The sequence below is a fragment of the Ylistrum balloti genome, unplaced genomic scaffold (genome assembly GCF_031769215.1).
Source record: "Ylistrum balloti isolate Yb309-2 unplaced genomic scaffold, AGI_CSIRO_Ybal_v1 Utg370876, whole genome shotgun sequence".
Classification (NCBI taxonomy): domain Eukaryota; kingdom Metazoa; phylum Mollusca; class Bivalvia; order Pectinida; family Pectinidae; genus Ylistrum; species Ylistrum balloti.
In genome coordinates, this window is record NW_026782500.1 from 23,095 (window position 1) to 44,752 (window position 21,658).

Consider the following 21,658-nt stretch of genomic DNA (forward strand, 5'->3'; position numbering starts at 1 on the left):
GACAATACTGTGATACTGATACGTCATGCAATGATGACCTCTTTGTCATACAAGAAAGTGTTACTTCTGAATCTGTCACATATTGATTACATAATGGTAGATTGTATTGCCGTATTGGAGACAATATCTCATTGTGCTATACTAAACGCTCATTTAATTCATAGAATTACGTTTACCAAATCAAATTTCGGGCTGAACCACCTTCATCATTAAATGTAGACCACGAGGTCCGAATCCGTCAGTATGCTGCATTTGAAAGACATGAAAACTGTTCACACAGACTTCTGATTTGAATTACATTTACAACGATGGGATCGACTTTTTATATTCTACTGAATATATATTTACAAATATCTGTTTCATATTCCTCAGTCACTGAAGTCAAAGTTGGAGTTCTTTTGATGACAAGTGCTCCGGAACCTTTCGATTTGAGACGCATTGGGCCGGCACTTGATATAGCATTTGAGCAATCAGAGGCTCGCTATGGTATAAAGTATAATGTTTTTGTACACAACTACACAGAGGGGACCTGTCCACGCCAGACAACCATCGGACACTACGCAGAACTGGCCTATCAACAAAATATACAGGCGGTCATAGGACCAGCATGTTCCCAGTCCTTGGACGCTGTCGGAAGACTAGCCCAGTACCTAAAGATGCCAATCATAAGCGGAGTTGGAGATCTGATAATCCGCACCGGACCTGAAATGTATACCACGCTGACTAGAACATGCTATAACCTTGGAAAATTTTCAAGTAAGTTTACCAAACATCAATACTAACACTAAAAAGGACCAATTTAAAAATAATAATTTTGTTAAGTGCATCTAACCTTTTTATTTGATACATCTTGCTACATGCACTATCTTAAAAACACATAGTGTATGATATGTTTGAAATGATTTGCATTATGGGTAATCTGTTGGAATTGCCTCGTGAAAAAATACAGAGAATTATCATGCTCTATTTGATAACCTATTATGTAGAAACAATTTTAGTTCATCGTACATTTTTGTAGTGAATTGTGATTATGGTGGCAAAATATCAAATCTGCACGAAATTACTGTTTGACATTACCGGATGGCATTGCCTTAAACAAAACAAAAATACCAGTGTTTTAAACGGTTTTGGCGGCACTGAAATTTGATACATTTTTTAATTTGTTTAACTACCCGGTGGTTCCATTGCTGCTTAAATTGGTTTCACCAAGGTTAACATGACGGATGTATTCGATGAAGCGGAAAACACTTACCCTTCCGAAACACCTGATCTTATTCTCCTTGTACGTTTTCCAGTCTCCGTATAAATGTTAAAATTCTGATGTTATAGCAAAATATATGCACATTAAAAATTCCATGAGTCGTACAATATCGGTGTTAATACCTTTGTTAATACATTACGTTTAAAATAAGATAAAAAATCTAGTTCAGGCAATTTGTGTTGACGTCGGTATACAGAATATGTTTTCAAGGAAGTGTTATCAATGTCATGATTTTCGTGCAAGATGTTGATAACTGACGGACAAACCCACAACACAGGGTTTCGAGAGATGCAGGTTAGTGAAGATGAAAGGCAAATATTTACAGTCGTCGAAACAATCTCACTCTATTTATTGTGTTTCTTGGTGCAATATGATGATGGACATGTTTCATAGTCCTAAGTATGCCTGATGGTTCCGTAATTGTTTTCCTTATTTCCATCTGGTAAAGTGACATAACGTACTTTTACATACCTTACCCCTCCTTCTCCTTATTTCCCTTGCATGTCGTCCTGGGGACTGCGTGCTAACGCGTGTTAACAGTCTTTTGCTCATATTTTGTCCTAGTTGATTGGGTGTGAATTTGAATTGGACTTCTGTTGAGATTTCGATACTGTTTTTTTTTCCAATAATATGTAGTGCAAATAGCGTATTTATCAATACAAATGCGTCAAAAGAACTTTGTCAAAACTCTTTTTTTTTTTTCTTTTTTTTTCTTCTTACCTGTATCCCACGTTTTAGTTCATTAGAATAGTGACAATATTTAGGAAATACAGATATAACCTTGCTGTCTTCATAACCACTCAATAATCAGGTTGAAGACATACTTGATTTATTTGGCTAGTAGAACTCACCATCGTAATTTAAACATATATGTCGACCATTTTCATTTTATATTTCTGTCACCCCAGGGTTTCAAACTTGTAGGATTTACCATGACAGACTAGTCAAAGAAGGATTAAACAGCTGCATGATGCAGTTTAAATCATTCATACCGTATCTAATTTTGAATTTATATTGAAAACTGTTTTGTGAATAATGCCTTTTAATACAGATCTATAGATAGTACATTCGAGGACCCGACTGTGATGCTAGGGGATTAAATGCTTAAACCTATGCAGTGACGGAGGATAATCAAAATTGATCGGAAGAAATGTCAATATCTCTCAATATTTCACATCTAACAATTTCCGAAGAATGTTAAGTACATGTGTATAGGCTGAACTGTTCCACTATTCGAATGAATTTAATCTTGTAATGTAGGTTACTACAATCCATTAGAAGTCCACTAGCGGAGTCTACTACTTGTGATATCAAAGACTGTACAAAAGACCAGCAAGTGAATAACACCTTTCAATACAAATCTCTCGTTAGACAAAGAAGAGCAAAACGATGATATAAAGTGCGGAATATAGTTATTTCGTCCTTCGTAGACTCGGCAGTGATGATAAGGCTTAGATTTTGACACCGTGAAGACAACCGATGAATATAGTTTGTGTCGAAACAGATAGCTCGGGTGATGTACCAGCCGAAATATTCCTTAAATTTGATTGTTTTCGTATATCTGAAGATTAAATACATCACCAACAATTTCGACGATTATACAAAAGGCAAACAAGTAAATAGCACCTTTCACTATAAATATATATATATTGTCTCCATCAAGCAGTTGAACTCTCTGTTCGGTTTTCATTGTTTTTGATCATTTGACACTTTGATACCTGATCTGCCCGTTATCAGCAATTATGATTAATGGAAAATATGTAAAGAAATCTGGGTCTTGGACAGTGCGGTATTTCTATAAATCATGTTTTTTTCTTAAGGATTGTAACACATCACTAATGTATTCTCTGGTACACGTGTCCTCAGATTTAAAGATAGATAATGGTCGTCATTAAATTCCTGTAACAACTGATTTATTGGTCCCGATTAGAGAGGACAGCCATTGATTTCCTTCACGTGGTAATGTAATCATTTCCTCAGGTTATTAGTCTACCGCGGATATGTCCCAGTTCTCACTATAACACAAGGCCTGCAGCAGAAGTACCACCACTGGTGGGACAGTACTTCTATTTGCCCTTATCAATTTTAATCAATTTGAATGCTTTCTGTGATTTTGCTCCAGAATCAAAAATTAAAAATTCAGAGTTCAAAATTAATTTCTGAGATGCAGATTTGTATTTCGTAAGTAAATCTTTCTCGTCTATTATAAAGAAAACAGCGATTTATACCATAATATGGATTGGAAGAGTAATTCGTAACATTCTGTTATGAATTATGATACCAAACATTTCAAAATCTCATATATCAGTCAAACAGTCCTTAAAAAGGACAATTGTTTTCTTTTTGTCTTAATTTAAGGCATATACCTCATCAGCGGAATTATTTGATGGGAATGATCTCTTAAATGACGTACCACTATATGACAATTTTTAACATGTTCTTTCAGTACGAGAGAGTAAAACAGTACTAATCAAAGATTCTGATGAGCATGTGTCAGTACAAATGTCAGTAAAAATGTTGAAAGGGGGCTGAAATATCTTACATAATACATCCAATTGTAACCGGACCTGGATTGGGCTGTATGTTTAATCACCCGGTTATAATTTTCAGAGCAACAAACATTCCGAGTGATCAGGCTTGTGTTCCCTCTCTCCTTGATATTTGTCAGGGTAAGGCTGCATACGGCTCGTGCATGTCACTGCTGTCTGCTATCAACCTCTATTAATAAGAAAAGATATACTGAAATGTTGTATAAATGTATTTATATATTGGACATGTAAGGATATACGATTGTAGATGTATGAGATGTATTCTCTGAGCGTCGGAAACCATGTAAATCTAGGAAGAACACTGATAGTTATATTATAACTGTTATACCCAGTCGAACTTTAATACCAGTTAGACCAACTGTTATCACAGGACATACTTGTAACTGGAAAAGGATATGTTGGATTGAATGCAGAACAACAATACTGATTTTATCACTCACAGTTCAGGTTAGGGAATGCGTTGGTGCTCTTGTACTTTACCATAATAGCATCACTTGTTATGATATTTCATTCTGTAGAAAACAATTAACTCTATATTATTACAGATGTCCAAGCTCTTACAACAGACCTTACTTATACATACTTTAATGGGCACAATTAATGATGGAGCTGATCTGTAATCAGAAAGTTCGTACATAACTTTGTGATATTTATCTTTGATTTCGTCTCCAGAATAGAGTATTAAATGGATTTCATTTGCACGTGTGGAAATATTGCGACAAATCAAATGTGCGAAATGTGTCATCAAATTAACTGTGGGCTTATTGGAAATGAAATCCCAAGACTAATACCGTAAATCTGTGAATGTTGCGTCACATTACGGAAGAAATGGATTAGTTTCACCCAGATTACCCCCTACGGTATAGGGAAACGTACACAAAACAGTTATTATGTTTATACGTGAATTATGAGTCTCTTCACGACTTATCTACGGAATTGATTATTATTTGTAACAGCTCCTGTAGATATTAATTGTGGGGTGTCAATGATCGCTTATTGAGGTATTATTCACTGGTCCCTTTACTAGGAGTTATTTGATACTGTGATTTATTGGAGGAGTTATGACCCGCCACGAAATGTCAACAGATCATCACCTGTAAATAACGAATTTTCGCATGACAATCGTTAATATAGCGGTTAGATTGTACATAATTATACGGTGTACAATACGCACAATTTATACACGATGTACGTACATTAGAAATCCAGGAGAAATTGCCATCGCACATCTGTGCACACGACGTGATGTTCTATTGAACAGCAGTGCGATTCTATAATTCACTTTTCTAAATATACTAAAAGGATAAAGAAACGCTGGGTGAACTTTAAACCAGAAATTAAGTATGATATCGGGCTTCATTTAAAACGAAATTTTGTATACTTACAGATAAATTAAAGCTTAAAAATTTCCGAAGTCTGTATTTTGCATCTGACAATTGGTTTAGAGGTACTAACGATTAAGTTGAATGGACCCATAGGATTTTGAAATTGAAATCGAACTGAGTCATCAGTATCTTGTGTGTCCGCCGTTTGCTGTGGTCACGGCCCTTATTCTTCTGGTCATAGAGTTCATGAGAGCGTTAATCCGTCTTATGGGGATGTTGTCCCACTCTTCATTCAGAACTCTGGTCAACTGCTCTCGAGTAGCAGGGGGTGGCTGGCGCTTTCGCACCTGTCTATCCAACTGGTCCCAAAGATGCTCGATCGGGGACAAATCAGGGCTATATGGCGGCCAATCTAGTGGTTGAATGTTGTTATTGGCCAGAAAGACTTGGCAAATCCTTGCTACGTGGGGCCTAGCATTATCCTGTTGGAGGGTTAGATTATGCTGCTGTAAGAAAGGGATAACATGGGGTCGGATGATCTCATCTCTATACTTAGCTGCTGTTAAATTGCCATCAATAACAACCAATTGTGATTTTAACCCGTGTGAGATTCCTCCCCACACCATTACTGAACCGCCCCAATCCTATCCCTCTCTACAACGCAAGCGTCCATAAAACGTTCGCCACGACGTCGGCAGACACGTTGACGGCCGTCAGATCGATAAAGACAGAATCGAGATTCGTCCGTGAAGAAAACTTGTCTCCACTGCCTCAGTGGAAACCGTCGTGGAGCATGTGCAGCGACCAGGCCATACGACGCTGACGTCGAGCAGGGGTAAGGTGTGGACCTGCGTAGGGGCGACGTGCTCTTACACCAACTTCTCGTAACTTATAGGACGCCCATGATTTCCACGAACATTAAGTGCACTCTCAACGGCAGTAAGGCGCCGATTACGCACATGAGAGACAACGATATAGCGATCCTGACATCGTGACATTACGCGCGGACGTCCTGACCTAGGTCGATCGGCCAATCGCCCAGTTTCCCGAAGACGACTTACAAGATGTTCTATGGTGGAAACCAAAGTGCCTAGCAACCTGATTTTGCAGCTGTCCTTGCATCAGCATCTGAATGGCCTGACCCCTCTGAACTTCTGTGAGTCGTGCCATTCTTAAAACGAATCAAATTCTCAATTAATTTTAGGGAAGCAGTTGGTCTGTTTAAAGACTAACGAAGAGTGACTTGACCAACGCTGCATGAGACCAGAACAACACGGTGCACGAGATTCTTGTTTTTTCCTTCCTCCATTTACCAGAGCTGCGCACTGTACCGTGACTAAATTTTCGATACATGACAAGGTGTAATATGACCTAATTACTCAATCCACAAAGTTTCACTTTATTTGGAGAAATATCGGAATAAATATTACCCTGCGTTTCTTTATCCTTTCAGTATGTATATAAGCACAGCTAAATAAATGTCCTAATTAAGCCAGATATGTATAGTTGAGACACATCCATCAGGTACAGACTAATTATATATAATTACATTGTTCTAACCGTACCGTGAAGACAGGGTTATACAATTGCCATTGAATAACGTCCGGGTTTTTTCTTCGTTTGTGTCATAAGATTGTACAAAAGACACGTAAGTTAATAGCAACTTTTAATACAAATTTAGAGTGAGATAAAATAGAGTCAAACAATAAGTTAAACTGCACCCTATAGCTCTTTCGTCCTACTAGGACTCGTCAGGGATGCTATATCATACAGCTGTTTCGTCCTTCTAGGACTCGTCAGTGATGCTATATCATACAGCTGTTTCGTCCTTCTAGGACTCGTCAGTGATGCTACATTGTACAACTATTTCGTCCTACTAGGACTCGTCAGTGATGCTAAGGGCCTAAGAGTTGAAACCTAAGAGTTGACTGAGGAAAATCCAAAGTCAAAATCTGGACGAAGTGGTGTAGTACTTTAAGATCACTTGAGTTTATCAAAAGACACTAACTACAATTTGTGATGTATATCAGAGTTAAGCCTCTGATCTCTCTATTGATCTCTCTAATGACCGTTTTATTCACTGTTGTCTGACGACAGAAAATTCATTTTCACGCACACATGAAATCACACATCATCATTACTGTCGACTATCAAACGGGAAACTTAATATTTGATAAATTCTTAATGATGTCTGGTTCTTCTGACTTTGAAAAGTCACAAATCAGCGAAGAGAAATTATCATAATTTATGCAGGTAAAGGATAATATCGATCTACAGAAACCCGACTCTGTCCTACATCTCCTTCACCACACCCACACTCTCGAAATCCGACTCTGTCCTACATCTCCTTCACCACACCCACACTCTCGAAATCCGACTCTGTCCTACAGCTCCTTCACCACACCCACACTCTCGAAATCCGACTCTGTCCTACATCTCCTTCACCACACCCACACTCTCGAAATCCGACTCTGTCCTACATCTCCTTCACCACACCCACACTCTCGAAATCCGACTCTGTCCTACATCTACTTCACCACACCCACACTCTCGAAATCCGACTCTGTCCTACATCTCCTTTACCACACCCACACTCTCGAAATCCGACTCTGTCCTACATCTCCTTCACCACACCCACACTCTCGAAATCCGACTCTGTCCTACATCTCCTTCACCACACCCACACTCTCGAAATCCGACTCTGTCCTACATCTCCTTCACCACACCCACACTCTTGAAATCCGACTCTGTCCTACATCTCCTTCACCACACCCACACTCTCGAAATCTGACTCTGTCCTACATCTACTTCACCACACCCACACTCTCGAAATCCGACTCTGTCCTACATCTACTTCACCACACCCACACTCTCGAAATCCGACTCTGTCCTACAGCTCCTTCACCACCCCACACTCTCGAAATCCGACTCTGTCCTACATCTCCTTCACCACACCCACACTCTCACACTCCTACATACTCCAGGCATCACTACGGCACATACACACACAAGCTCACATTCATTATCACATACCGTCCAAAAACACAAACAGTCTTATCTAATCTAATATATTTTGTCTAGATAGTGATCTTAGCGCCCTGAAATCCTTTTTAAATACATACATCACGGCAAGTGCTCTTATTCAATGAATATCCAGATAATTAGTAAAAAAATCAGACTGTCCGTTTCTGTTTTTCAGCTTCCATTATGGGTTTGATGCGGGAGTACAGTTGGCAACACATTGCCGTCATATACGACGTCGATTACATCTTCTTCGAGCTTGCAGGCGGCAACCTGGTTCGAGATTTCCATAATGATGCTTCCTTCCCACGTCCACTTGACCTTCAGTTTCAGGCCTCAAAGCTTGCTGACCCAGGTTCACTTTTGATCGAAGCCAGCAAGGAAGCAAGGTGTAAGTTCAATTTTGTAATAAATCTGTACTTTGGAATTATCCAATAAAATATAAAGGTTTGAATAGACATGCCCTGTATAGTAAATAGTTTGTATTGATGTTTATGAAAAACTGACACTGTCACGTATTTAAGTACATAGCGAGGTTTGCATATTGCTGCATCTGTTGTAAAATCATTATTTCTCTTGGAGTATGTAATTCCATTGCTTCCGTGGGAAATTGTAAGCACCGATTATATATCCATAAACTGCTGAAATAAATATAAGTAGATTGAATCAAGGACATGACAGCCTCTTCTACATCAACCACTTATCTCGGTGTTTTCGTAAACTAACATCTACAGCTTTCCATCAAGTTTTATGATGAATGCAATAATTTCTATTTCCCTATTGTGAAATTTACATTTCTGGATATCGACATCCCTGCATCCCCAATCTATAATATGAAATGCTTGCTTGATTCGATAATCAGGATATGTTCCCATTATCACCATTTTCGTGCAAGAAGTCGTTAGCTGACATACAAATTCGTAATACAGGGTTTCAAACGATGCCGGTTGATGAAAATTATGGGGAAGTACCTTCGCCATAGATATCATTGAGAAATATTCTGCTTCTTTGTGCGACATGAAGTTGGACGTGTTTGATGCTCGTTAGTTTGCCTGTTAATTTCGTTGTTATAGATCTTATTTGAGAAGATGACATTACATACTAGGATTGACCAAGATTTACATGACGGGCGCCGTCGAAGAATTTGAGTTTGAATTTGAAAAATCGTTAATTTCTTAATTTAATGAGCCAATCTATCCACGAAGTAATGTGTCCACAAAACCGTAAGGTAACTTGAACTTGAACAAAACCGTAAGGTAAATGAAAACAAATCATGAGAATCGAGTCCCAGGGAAATATTTGGGTTTAGAGTATATAATCAAGAATCGAAAGAATACACCAACCTTTCGCTGAAAATCTTCAAAACACATATATATCAGAAAAAATGAGTTTGATAAGGACCGCGAGTCTCCCCACTTTTCATAATTCACAAATGCAATACAATTTAAGAAACGCACGATACATGCTTTTGCAGTCTTGGTGATTTTCTGTGACGCAGAACTTCTGAGAACATTCATGTACCGTGCCTTCCAGTTAGGGATGGCCAGTGGAGGATACGTGTTTCTTACCATGGAACTATTTCCTAGCGACTGGCTTGGGTACTACACTGAATTCATACGCGGTAAGTCTTGGATTTTATTTTTGTTAATTTAAAAGCTTCCTGATAATATACTTACTTATTGTCATGCTCTATGACTATATTAAAAACCTGCTTTAATCACATAATTTTAATAGGTTTTCAATTATGGAATGAAAAGCAGAATAGATTATTCGGGTAATCCCAAATGGTGATAGACTGAGAAATGAAATATTGGTTCAAGTTACATTGTATAATATTAGTTGTCGATTTAACTTTGTGTATCGCTATGATAAGGACTTATATATATATCATAATTTAAATGTATTTTCATTTCATATGAGATTAAAAAGTATTGAGATTACTATAAGATAAAAACTCATTTAAATACATATATATACGTATGTTATATAGGAATTTAAATGAGGTTTTTATCTTATATGAAATGAAAATACATTTAAATTATAAGTCGTTTTTATTGATATTTTCAACTCCTGATAGTACTAAAATTTCCATAATATGACACCAAAATTGACTGGCTAATGAGCAATGTTTCAAAACATATTATACTATTGACATATGTAATAATATCACATAGGCGACCTCACGAGATAAATAGTGGACTATCTGACATATATCGTTATAACAGTTATGATAAATGTCATAGAATTCTGAATTACATGTATATACTATTTACTGTTAAGTAAACCGTACATTACCAGTCACGAGAAAATTGCCTGATTATGTAGAGTTGTCGCATAATTAGATAATTATGTTTCTTCTCAATCATAATCACGTTTACAAGCTTCTTTTAAAAGTTTAAATATAAACGTTTCCTTCTTCAAATAAAATTCAATCTCCTATAACTTCTGATGGTCAATACCCATTGCTCGGATGGACAATTACATTCATCACATAGTGTTTTCCTCATCAACCCTATGCTACAATATCCAGGTGACTACATGGACGAAGGAGTGACCAAGGCTTACGAATCTGTTCTGATATTGACACTTAGTCAGCCTAACACTACTGAATACAACGCCTTTGCGGACGAAGTCAAAATGAGGGCACTGCGCGATTATAACTATGATTTCGGAGAACAAACAGTAAGAAATTAACTTTAATTAATAGTTTTAGCATTTCATAATAAAACATCTTGTTTGATATCAGGCTTTTACAAAATAACGTCACTACAATTTGTTCATTATTACCAATAAACATCATGTACAAAGTTTTAGTAGTTAAAAATTCGAAATATCCAAACATAACGATTAAGTTTACTATAAATATATATGTAACATGATAGATATATATTCGATTTTATAGCACCAGGAACATAATTCGCTGTCCTTAGATATCCTCTTCAAAACAAAATTGTGCGTTGATTTTTGAGTATTGCTTGAATCAAAATACAATTGAAAAATTTGATTTTCTCTTCTTAAAAGTATTACACGTCGTTGCATCTTCTATAAACAGCAGGGAATTCTAATGTAAAATAAGCCACTACATTATTGTATATGGATAACCCATATAGAGTACAAATTATCTTAGTGTACCAAATGTTATATATCTGAAAATATGTATTGTTATGCTGCATCCAGAAATACCTGTACCTTACACATTGCCTCTCTTTAAACAGGTGAATTATTTTGTAACAGCCTTCTATGAAGGTGTGCTGTATTTATCCGAAGCCTTTAACAGGACCTTGGCTGATGGACAGAATATAACTGACGGTTTAGCAGTTGCTCAAAAACTCTGGAATAACACGTATCCAGGTAAGTGTAAAAATATACTAAACTAATTATATCTCAAATTCAAAGTCGATTGATAAAGCATACTCTTCCGGAGCACCTGGTCTTATTGTCCTGGTGCTTTTTCAGGAGTCTCCATGTAGACCTTTCTTTTGTACATATTTCCCCCTAGATTTATTGAATTTGAGCTTGGATTATGATTATGTTGACAGGTTGTTGTATACCAAGGCAAAATATGTACTTAGATTTACACGGACTCTTTCCAAAATACAAGATATCAATAATACGTGTCCCTGAAGCTATCGGTCAGTGTAATCTTGACGACTATTCAGTAGTATACTTCTAATAGTATATATGTATGTACTACGAGACCGTCAAATTATGAAACGTTTCAAGACATTTCCATTTATCCATCTTATAGTTTTCCATGTGTTAAAAAGTGTCGCATGATTCATATAACAGGTATATCCGGTACGGTGGCTATTGATGAGGTCGGTGATAGAAGAGCGGACTTTGATTTTCTCGATATGACAAATCCAAGCACAAGGACATTTCGGGTACGTTGAGCTTGTTATGCTGGTAGGCTACGGACCGGCAGAGTTCCACCTGAACACAGTAATGCCTGCTATTCCCGGATACATTTCTCTACATTTATTGAGTTTGACATTTCTTTCGATCATTTTTTTTTTTATTTCTTCCTTTGTCTCCATTATCAGAACTTAGGCTCTTAGCATTCTTGAGGAGTCCCAGAAGTACAAACATCTGTGTGATGCAGTTTCATTCATTATTTAGCTCAGCCGTATTTAAATTTTAAAATTCAATGTTTACTGATGTGTCTTTTGTACATATTTTAACATCAAGAAAAATGCACAATGCGAAATTGGTTCTTCGAACAGCCAAATAATTTCTATTTGAAATGAAAATATTGAACATCATGTTCATACAAGAAGTTGGTTATGATTTTTTTATCTTGTACTACAATAACATGTCGCGGAAGTATATATGATATTTATTACACAATATATATATTACCCGATACCATTCGCAGTAATACCCTAGCGCGATAGGTTGATTACAACGTTTATGTTGTAGTCTGTGGGAACTTTCATAGGATCGAGTCTGCTGTATGTCCCAGTACCTGGGGTGAATATCCACTGGCCTAATGGACTGCCTCTTGATGAACCTGCCTGTGGCTATGTAGGGGAGAAGTGTATTCCTAAAGGTATGGCGACACAATCTGTAAATGGTACAAGACAAATGTGCATCTATCATATGTTTGAATTTACACGTTTAAAGCATCTCTGTTTCTTATATGAAAAAAATGTTTCTTTGTCTTGAAATATTCTGAGAAGGGAAAGGAATGACTTAAAATGTTGTCACCTTCTTATGAAGAACATTGTATGTGAGGTATTTTGATAAGTTTATTGGTATTATTTTTTTAGACAACAACTCAACGCTTATCCTCGCTGTCTCTTTTATATGCATCATCCTCGTTGCGGCGGTCATTACTTTTTTCGTCTACAGGTAACTGAGACTAATGAAAAAAATGCATTTATTCTCAATCAAATGTTAACTGTACCATACAAATATCTTGTTTGTCGTCTCCTATTTGCTAGGTTTGATTCCTTTTCAACTTTGAAAAAAATGACACTATGTAACAAAGTCAACATTCACGATGAGTTTTACTGTTTGAGATATTTATACTTGATTAAACTGGTTTTATTAATTTTTCGTTTGAATATCTGTGTTACAGAAAACTAAAGTTTGACTCTGAGATAGGTAAAAAGACGTGGCTCATACCATGGGATGATGTAAAGATATCGAAAAATGACCAAGGGGGTTCAGTCCTGTCAAAGTCTAGGATATCCATGTTGGCAGCCGATGGAAAAGTAAGAATTGAACCAAGAACCGGCTTGTCTTTCACGCACTTTATACAGTAATACAGAGAAAAAATACAAGAAAGTGCAAAGGTTTTGTTATTTTTTATGATAAACAATCTCGTTTACAAATATTCATGACATCATACCAGGATACAAGAGAATATCTATTTATTTAAATTGGAATTAACAAGTCATCGTTTAATTTCGGGGTATAAACATGTTAACATAGAATTTTTGGATATGATTCTCATAGCCCAATACCTCTCGAATTAAAAAACATTATTTAAACAAAAGCATTTCGAAAAAAAAAATAATTTTTAAATGAAAGTTTGTAAAATATCGCTATTGATTTCGGAAGTTGTTTTATTAATCAATTGTGTTTGTTTTATTGAAATCCGTTATGTATTGATAAATATGTAACAGATTATATAACTGATGTTGTGAGTAGCTGGAAAGGAGGTTTAGGACTATAGTATCAAGTTTCATTATTTTTCCGGTTTTTTCGATACAGAACAATATCAAATGTTTAGACGATGATATTGTTTTAGAGTTGAAGATTCAACATGTTATCCCAACTAATATATGTACATACGAAGTAATTGTGGAATTATATAATGTGTGTAGGTCTACTTACAGCCATTCTAATCGGCTTTTTAATAAGCAATTAAATGACGTTTTGATATCTGTTCTGCATCGTTGCTCTTTAATAAATTCAACATGACAAAGTTTAAATGTATCATTACATCATTAATTGACAGAAATGTTTTCAAACAGATCGACGATATTGCCCAACAACAACTCTTTACTGCAGTGGGGCACTGTAAGGGAAATATCGTGGCCATTAGAAACCTTAAATGTTACAGCATTGACCTTACTCGTAGCGTTCTAATGGAGTTTCATCAGGTAAGTGGTCCTTATTGTTAAATACATGTCATTGTGTTATTGTATTTAATAATGTAAATGTATGATAAATGTAAAATAACACCAATAAAGCAAAACCAATTTCATTAATAGGAAAACCTCATTTACAGGTGAAGTAATTGTATCCCTACTGTACAAAACTACTAGGGATAATTTATATGTTGTGGTGAACATCCTAGGTTTCAATAGAGGTAATTGTTATATGACGTATCGTTAGAACTATGATTGCAATTGTAAATGTATGTAGAGATATATGCTGAAATTCGAACTCATAATGCCATGATCTGTACTTCAGCTTCAAAGTCTGCATCATCAGAACTTAGCTAGATTCACCGGAGCGTGTATAGAGCCAAGAAAGTGTGCAATTTTAATGGAGTACTGTCCACGAGGTAGTCTACAGGTATAAAAATATCACGTTTACAATAAACATTAGATTGTTGTTAATACGCTTTGCTAATTCTGCATATAACATTTTTTATTAATAAAAATCCTTGTGCAATCATGTTATTAATCTTTTCATAAAACAAGAATGTATCAAAATTTTTGTTTTCAGGACATTATTGAGAACGATGACATCAACCTTGACTGGACGTTCCGATATTCCCTGATATGGGACATCATTAGGGTAAGTTCATTATCGATACACCAAGGGTTAAGATCACTTTCGCTATTTGCAACGCTGGAAAATGTCATGGAAAAAATGAAAGGCACAAGCGAAGTAATTTGATTGGTTCCAAGAGAAAAACTGACCAATCACAGGAGCGACACCCAACTTCAAACCATTACAATATGCAATAACGCGACATCGAGATTTGATGTACATCAGAGGACCAAACTTATCTTTTCTTCTTGTCCACAATTGGTTGCACATGGAACCTTCAATTTTATCATGACATGTTCCAGTGGTGCAGAAAGCGAAAAACTTGAATCGGTGCATGATTCTTAAAAGGCGAGTAAAAGTGAAACATTAGATACCTGAATAAAGTATGAAGTTTCATCTCGAGGGTAATGTTGACCTTATTATATCTGATGATGTTTTCCGTGTCCGGTATCACGTACAGGTACAGCTTTGAAAAGTTTAAACACATCTGCTGCGGGGTAAGACAATGCATTTTCTACACAATCTGCTTCAATCATATGACCATTCCTTAATCAATTATTTAACACATTTCAGGGTATGCAGTATATTCAGAACAGCGCTCTGAAGTACCACGGACGATTAAGCAGTACAAACTGTGTGATAGATAGTCGATTCATGCTAAAACTGACTGACTTCGGTATACCGACAGTTTTCCACATAGAACGATTGGCAGCTATTAAAGCAAATGAGACGAATCAAAATAGTAAGTAGAGAATTTCTACATTATTCATATTTAATCAGCTATAATGGCACAGATAGAAAAGTACGTCCATTGTGGAGAGGGATACGGATTAACTGGATACTGTTAAACTGTTTAGATATATTCTATTTGTTTATGATAACAATAACAAATTAGGCAGACATTATAACAAATTAGGCAGACATAGGCAGACATTATAACAAATTAGGCAGACATTATAACAAATTAGGCAGACATAGGCAGACATTATAACAAATTAGAAATGCATTATCTCATTTATTGGAAATCAAAAGAGATTGGTTTTCGTATAGAAAAAAATCTGTCTCCTACACTTAATCCTCGGTACGATCATGCAAGATATTTGTATGAAATTTTCACTTGCAGAGTTGCTATGGACAGCCCCCGAGATACTCCGATCACACGATCGGATTCTACAGAGTCCATTAATCTATCAGAAAGGTGACACCTACAGTTTCGGAATCATTCTACAGGAAATAGTAATACGGGGCTGCCCATTTGATGAGATGGACTATTCAACAGATGGTACATTTTTATCTTTTATTATATTTTTTTTATCTGATGTTTACACAATATCAGTCGACACTAACTATGAAGACAGTTTATATAACAAACAAGCCTGAATGTGGCGAATTTTCCTGAAGAAAGTACCATTCTTTAAATATTGCTTTTGAGATTTTTTTTTTGTATTATATGTACGTTTCATCAATATAGGTGTGATATAGAAACCGGTAATTGAAAATATACAAAAATAAGCATTCATATTGTACGTAACATCAGTATGCGTGCAAAGTGGAGACTGACACTTACATATATCATAGAACATAACTTTCATACGTACGTAACATCAATATACGTGCGAAGTGGGGACTGATACTAACTACACCTATAGAAATAAGCATTCATTGGTACGTGCAATCAATAAATCAAAAGACTTGTGATGATATAGATACATAGATCTCCGAGCTATTTTGTGTTATTTATGTATCGTCAGTATTGTGGAATCATAGCTACTGGGGTTTGTGTTCACTGTTACCTTTCATAAATCACAACATCATTGAACGATATTTGTTTGGAATAATCATTTCCATCAATTGATCAGAATCTACCATCAAAACGTTAAATATTTTCCTTTGTTAGGTAATACGTCTCTTTAATAGTTATTGACATTTATTCTGCAGAAATAATTAAAAAGGTGCAATCACATCCTGACAAAAACGTTCCTTTCCGTCCGATCGTCCCTGTGACGTCATGCAGCAAAGAGCTCCATTTCCTCATGCAGACATGTTGGTCGGAGGAATCGGAAGACAGACCTAACTTTGATACTGTTGCATCCTCCTTCAAGAAAATTAATTCGTACGTACAACAAACAGAAATGATTACCCTAAAATGTGTGTTAGATTGTTTAAACGGATCTTATTGATTGACTTCCGTATATTAACTTATAACATATGTACATGATACTTATTTCATATTTACCTATCGAACGCATTTAAAGTTAAGTTTTATCGTGGACGAATAAAGCAAACGCTATTCAAATCTTTTTTTTAAATCTTCAAAACTATTTCAGGGGAACAAAAGGCAACATTATGGATAATTTGATGAAGAGAATGGAACAGTACGCCAATAACCTGGAGAGTCTGGTACAGGAACGGACCAATGCCTACCTAGAGGAGAAGAAAAAGGCAGTGGAACTTCTTCATAGGCTATTACCACCGTACGTTGTATGATAAAGTGACATTGTACCGATGTGACGTGACGTTGTATGATAAAGTGACATTGTACCGATGTGACGTGACGTTGTATGATAAAGTCACATTGTACCGATGTGACGTGACGTTGTATGACATAGTGACATTGCACCGATGTGACGTGACGTTGTATGATAAAGTGACATTGTACCGATGTGACGTGACGTTGTGTGACATAGTGACGTTGTACCGATGTGACGTGACGATGTATGATAAAGTGACATTGTACCGATGTGACGTGACGTTGTGTGACATAGTGACGTTGTACCGATGTGACGTGACGTTGTATGACATAGTGACATTGTACCGATGTGACGTGACGTTGTATGACATAGTGACGTTGTACCGATGTGACGTGACGTTGTATGATAAAGTGACATTGTACCGATGTGACGTGACGTTGTATGACATAGTGACATTGTACCGATGTGACGTGACGTTGTATGACACAGTGACGTTGTATGACATAGTGACGTTGTACCGATGTGACGTGACGTTGTATGACATAGTGACGTTGTACCGATGTGACGTGACGTTGTATGACATAGTGACGTTGTACCGATGTGACGTGACGTTGTATGACATAGTGACATTGTACCGATGTGACGTGACGTTGTATGACATAGTGACGTTGTACCGATGTGACGTGACGTTGTATGATAAAGTGACGTTGTACCGATGTGACGTGACGTTGTATGATAAAGTGACGTTGTACCGATGTGACGTGACGTTGTATGACATAGTGACGTTGTACCGATGTGACGTGACGTTGTATGATAAAGTGACATTGTACCGATGTGACGTGACGTTGTATGATGAATTGACATTGTACCGATGTGATGTGACGTTGTATGACATAGTGACATTGTACCGATGTGACGTGACGTTGTATGACATAGTGACGTTGTATGATAAAGAGACGTTGTATGGCATATTGACGTTGTATGACATAGTGACGTTGTACCGATGTGACGTACATGTTGGTATAAGTATATTTGATGTCACAAGAGGGTGGGCTTATAAAACTATGACACATTACGTATATCAATATTTGGTTATACACCTTTGTGATACCAGTAGCACTCGTGATATTATTATTTTCAAACTTAATAGTCTGTTTCAGATGATTTGTTGGTACTCACAACTATAAAGCTGAAAGAAATCGTGGAGCTATCCGTGTTTCAAACGGCCTCCCATTTCTGTTGTACAACGAATTCCCAGATCTAAAGACACGAAGGAAGAACTTTTGTGCTATTTGTCCTTTTTGTATTGACAGATCGGTGGCTGACCAATTGGAAGCTGGCAATCAAGTACTACCAGAGACCTACAAGTGTGTGACGATATACTTCAGCGATATTGTAGGGTTTACAACCATCTCTGCCATGAGCACTCCACTGGAGGTAAGACAAACAGGTGATCTTTCTGACGTGGGTGTCGATGTGATATGGAATGAAATATATCACGATCCTTTTCGCGAGATATGTACCAAAGTTGATAAATTCCATGGTCTGTATTTCTGGCAAAGATTAACAAAATGTAAGTATTGATATTAAATTATTCACCGATTCTAGATGTTAAAAAATCACTTTGATGTTGACGAGTAACTACTTATCAATTTGCAGATTTTTCAGAATTTGTCTGTATTCATCGGAAAATTACATCACATTACGTTACTGTAAAATATTTACAAAGTTCATCTTCTATCAAATGATGGCAAAAATATCAGATATAGTCATTAAAAAGCCCCGGAAAAAAGCCTACGTCAGCCATATAAGGGAGAAAACTATCCTTGATGTTTTGTGAGATCTGACAGGTTACGTGTTCAGTGTATAACTAAGAGTAATGATTTTCATTGTTGTAGGTTATAGCGTTACTTAATGAGCTGTACACAGCATTCGATACCATAATCGACAAGTTCGACGTCTACAAGGTAAGACTATGTTAATAGCCGAACATTCACAGTATGTTTACTGGGGTGAGCTAACCCTGTCGGAATGAAATCGGTGTTCTGATTTGTCGGTTTTCAACTACCAAAATTTTCAAGAATATTTACTTTAAAAATTCGTACAAAAGCATTTTATAAGAAGCCACGTAAAGCATCAATAAATACCCTATATATCTAAATCAACATTGAATGAATTAAATGAAATAATTATCATGACTTTCAGGTAGAGACGATTGGAGATGCATACATGGTAGTTTCAGGTCTGCCTAGAAGAAACGGAGACAAGCACGCGGAACAGATCGCCAGTATGGCGTGCGAGATCCGCCAAGCTGTTCTTGGGTTCAAAATTAGACATCTCCCTGAAGAAACCTTAAAAATTCGGATTGGATTACATTCAGGTATGAAGATGATTAGAGGTTTAAAAGAAATGAAGTAATGCGCTTTCGACATACTCTTTCGTTAGGAAAATTTGATTCAAACATATTGAATGGATTTGGGTATCAAGTTGTACATTAAATTTCAAAATATACTCATTGCAGAGCTGAAATGTAACTCTTTAAAAAATTATGAAATAACATAAAACTATCAATTGAGAAATGATCTAGGACAATGATAATGATTTGTGTTATGTATTGGGCACTCCAGGTACAGTGGTGGCCGGAGTAGTTGGCCTGACCATGCCTCGATACTGCTTATTTGGAGATACGGTGAACACAGCGTCACGGATGGAATCCACGTCAGAAGGTAGGCGAGGAGTCGTCCAACACCTCAATGTTCAACCTCTATCTCGCTCAGATTCAGACAAAACATATATGTAATGTACGAACAAACTGTTACAGATACAGCTAAATATAAATGTTTTCTGAGATCTTACGGTCCTCCTCCATTAATTATCGTATTTTTTCCTTTTTTCTAATATTCTGATATTTTTCTAGCATTGCGGATCCATATCTCTAATCCCACCAAGGTGATCCTCGATAAATTCAACAAGTTCTGGATCGAAGACCGGGGAGAAATCAACGTCAAGGTAATGTATTTTATGTATCTGTACACTACGACAAGAAACGACACAACAATGAATATGAATGAAAAAGGCCACCCTTACAGACAGGGTGACTTTGTATTTATTTATGAAATTAAAAACATATCTTACAGTTACATAATCCATAAAATGAACAGATTATTTTTGCAGTAGTTATGATAAAAAGCCAATGTGGGGTTAACAAAAAACCGCCACAAAGAAATGACAAAATGTCTTCCCCACAAAGGCTGCCTTATATCACAGTTGTTTAGAAGATTGGAGTAATAATTATATCGGATATTCAGTCAATAAAGTGCTAAAGAGCTTGTTTAATTCTGAGACGTATTACTAGATAACCAGTCGGATTTCTTTTTCGTGTTTTATGAACGTTGATTGCGTGGTTATCCTTTGCAGACAGAGAGATGTCAGGTACTAATTTTTTTTATCATTTGTAATAAAGAACAAAAACACTTATCAAAACAGAACAAAACATATGTAATATCTTACTTATCGGTTATATAGTCTACACAGTAAATAATCAGAAAAAAGACTAGACGCGGGAAAGAAATTGCTACACATGTATGAATCTATATAAGTATATAAACTATTATGTATATGTCATAGTTCACACTCCATTGATGATAAACAGCAAATCAACATTACCAAAATGAAGACATGGACTAGTATTCTGCACCCCTCAGGATAAAATGTACATTGACATCGACAAAAAGATAGGAATAGTGTAAAGTTGTTTCTGCATTTTAAAAAACACATGGCATTATTGCGTTTTTTTCTGACGTACAATAATGACTTGACGTTTGGTCGCTTTGTGCCATCGAGAATCCCACCTGTTCTACAGTATATTGTAGGGTTTTCTGTAACGTCTTATCATAATGACGTTGTGTCGTCTATATCATAGTTGGGGAGGCAAGTTACAGGTAGGAAGTGATACCAATACGGCATGGAATTAAAGATAATATAGGCTAAAAAATAATTCTAAAACTCAAAATCGAGGTTGAAGAGTGAATCGTTATATCCTCAATAGAAAGGTATAGAGCTATACACGTTTAGTGGTGATTGTAGATATATGACTTAAGTTTTTGTACAGTGTATACCTTTATAAACTACAATGTACTTGCCTGAAAACTGATTCAATTTGTGTAGTGTATAACTATCCGTAAAGAGCACAAACAGTGAAATATCATCACTATGCTATCAATTGCTGTTTTATACTTATAGGGAAAGGGGATGATGAACACTTATTGGCTGAACGAACCGCTGGAAACTTTACTGGATTAG

At 36.4% G+C, this 21,658-nt stretch overlaps 1 protein-coding gene across 1 annotated transcript; it reads left to right on the forward strand.

Annotated features, from left to right (window-relative positions):
• Positions 1-308: 308 nt before the first annotated feature.
• LOC132559211 (atrial natriuretic peptide receptor 1-like) lies at positions 309-21,658 on the forward strand. The gene is made up of 22 exons (XM_060223831.1): positions 309-756; positions 8,335-8,547; positions 9,631-9,777; positions 10,687-10,838; positions 11,372-11,507; positions 11,946-12,040; positions 12,576-12,705; positions 12,926-13,007; positions 13,237-13,372; positions 14,138-14,266; positions 14,580-14,684; positions 14,838-14,909; positions 15,459-15,627; positions 16,009-16,167; positions 16,824-16,998; positions 17,213-17,359; positions 18,670-18,793; positions 19,255-19,323; positions 19,562-19,736; positions 19,984-20,082; positions 20,274-20,365; positions 21,599-21,658. Exons 1-22 carry the CDS (start codon positions 309-311, stop codon positions 21,656-21,658), a joined length of 3,114 nt encoding a protein of 1,037 aa, XP_060079814.1.

Coding starts and splice junctions, on each gene's coding strand:
- LOC132559211 (XM_060223831.1), top strand. CDS start 309: ATGGGATCGACTTTTTATATTCTACTGAATATATATTTACAAATATCT. Junction 13,373..14,137: donor TGTTGGCAGCCGATGGAAAA/GTAAGAATTGAA, acceptor GTTTTCAAACAG/ATCGACGATATTGCCCAACA. Junction 15,628..16,008: donor AAATGAGACGAATCAAAATA/GTAAGTAGAGAA, acceptor TTTCACTTGCAG/AGTTGCTATGGACAGCCCCC.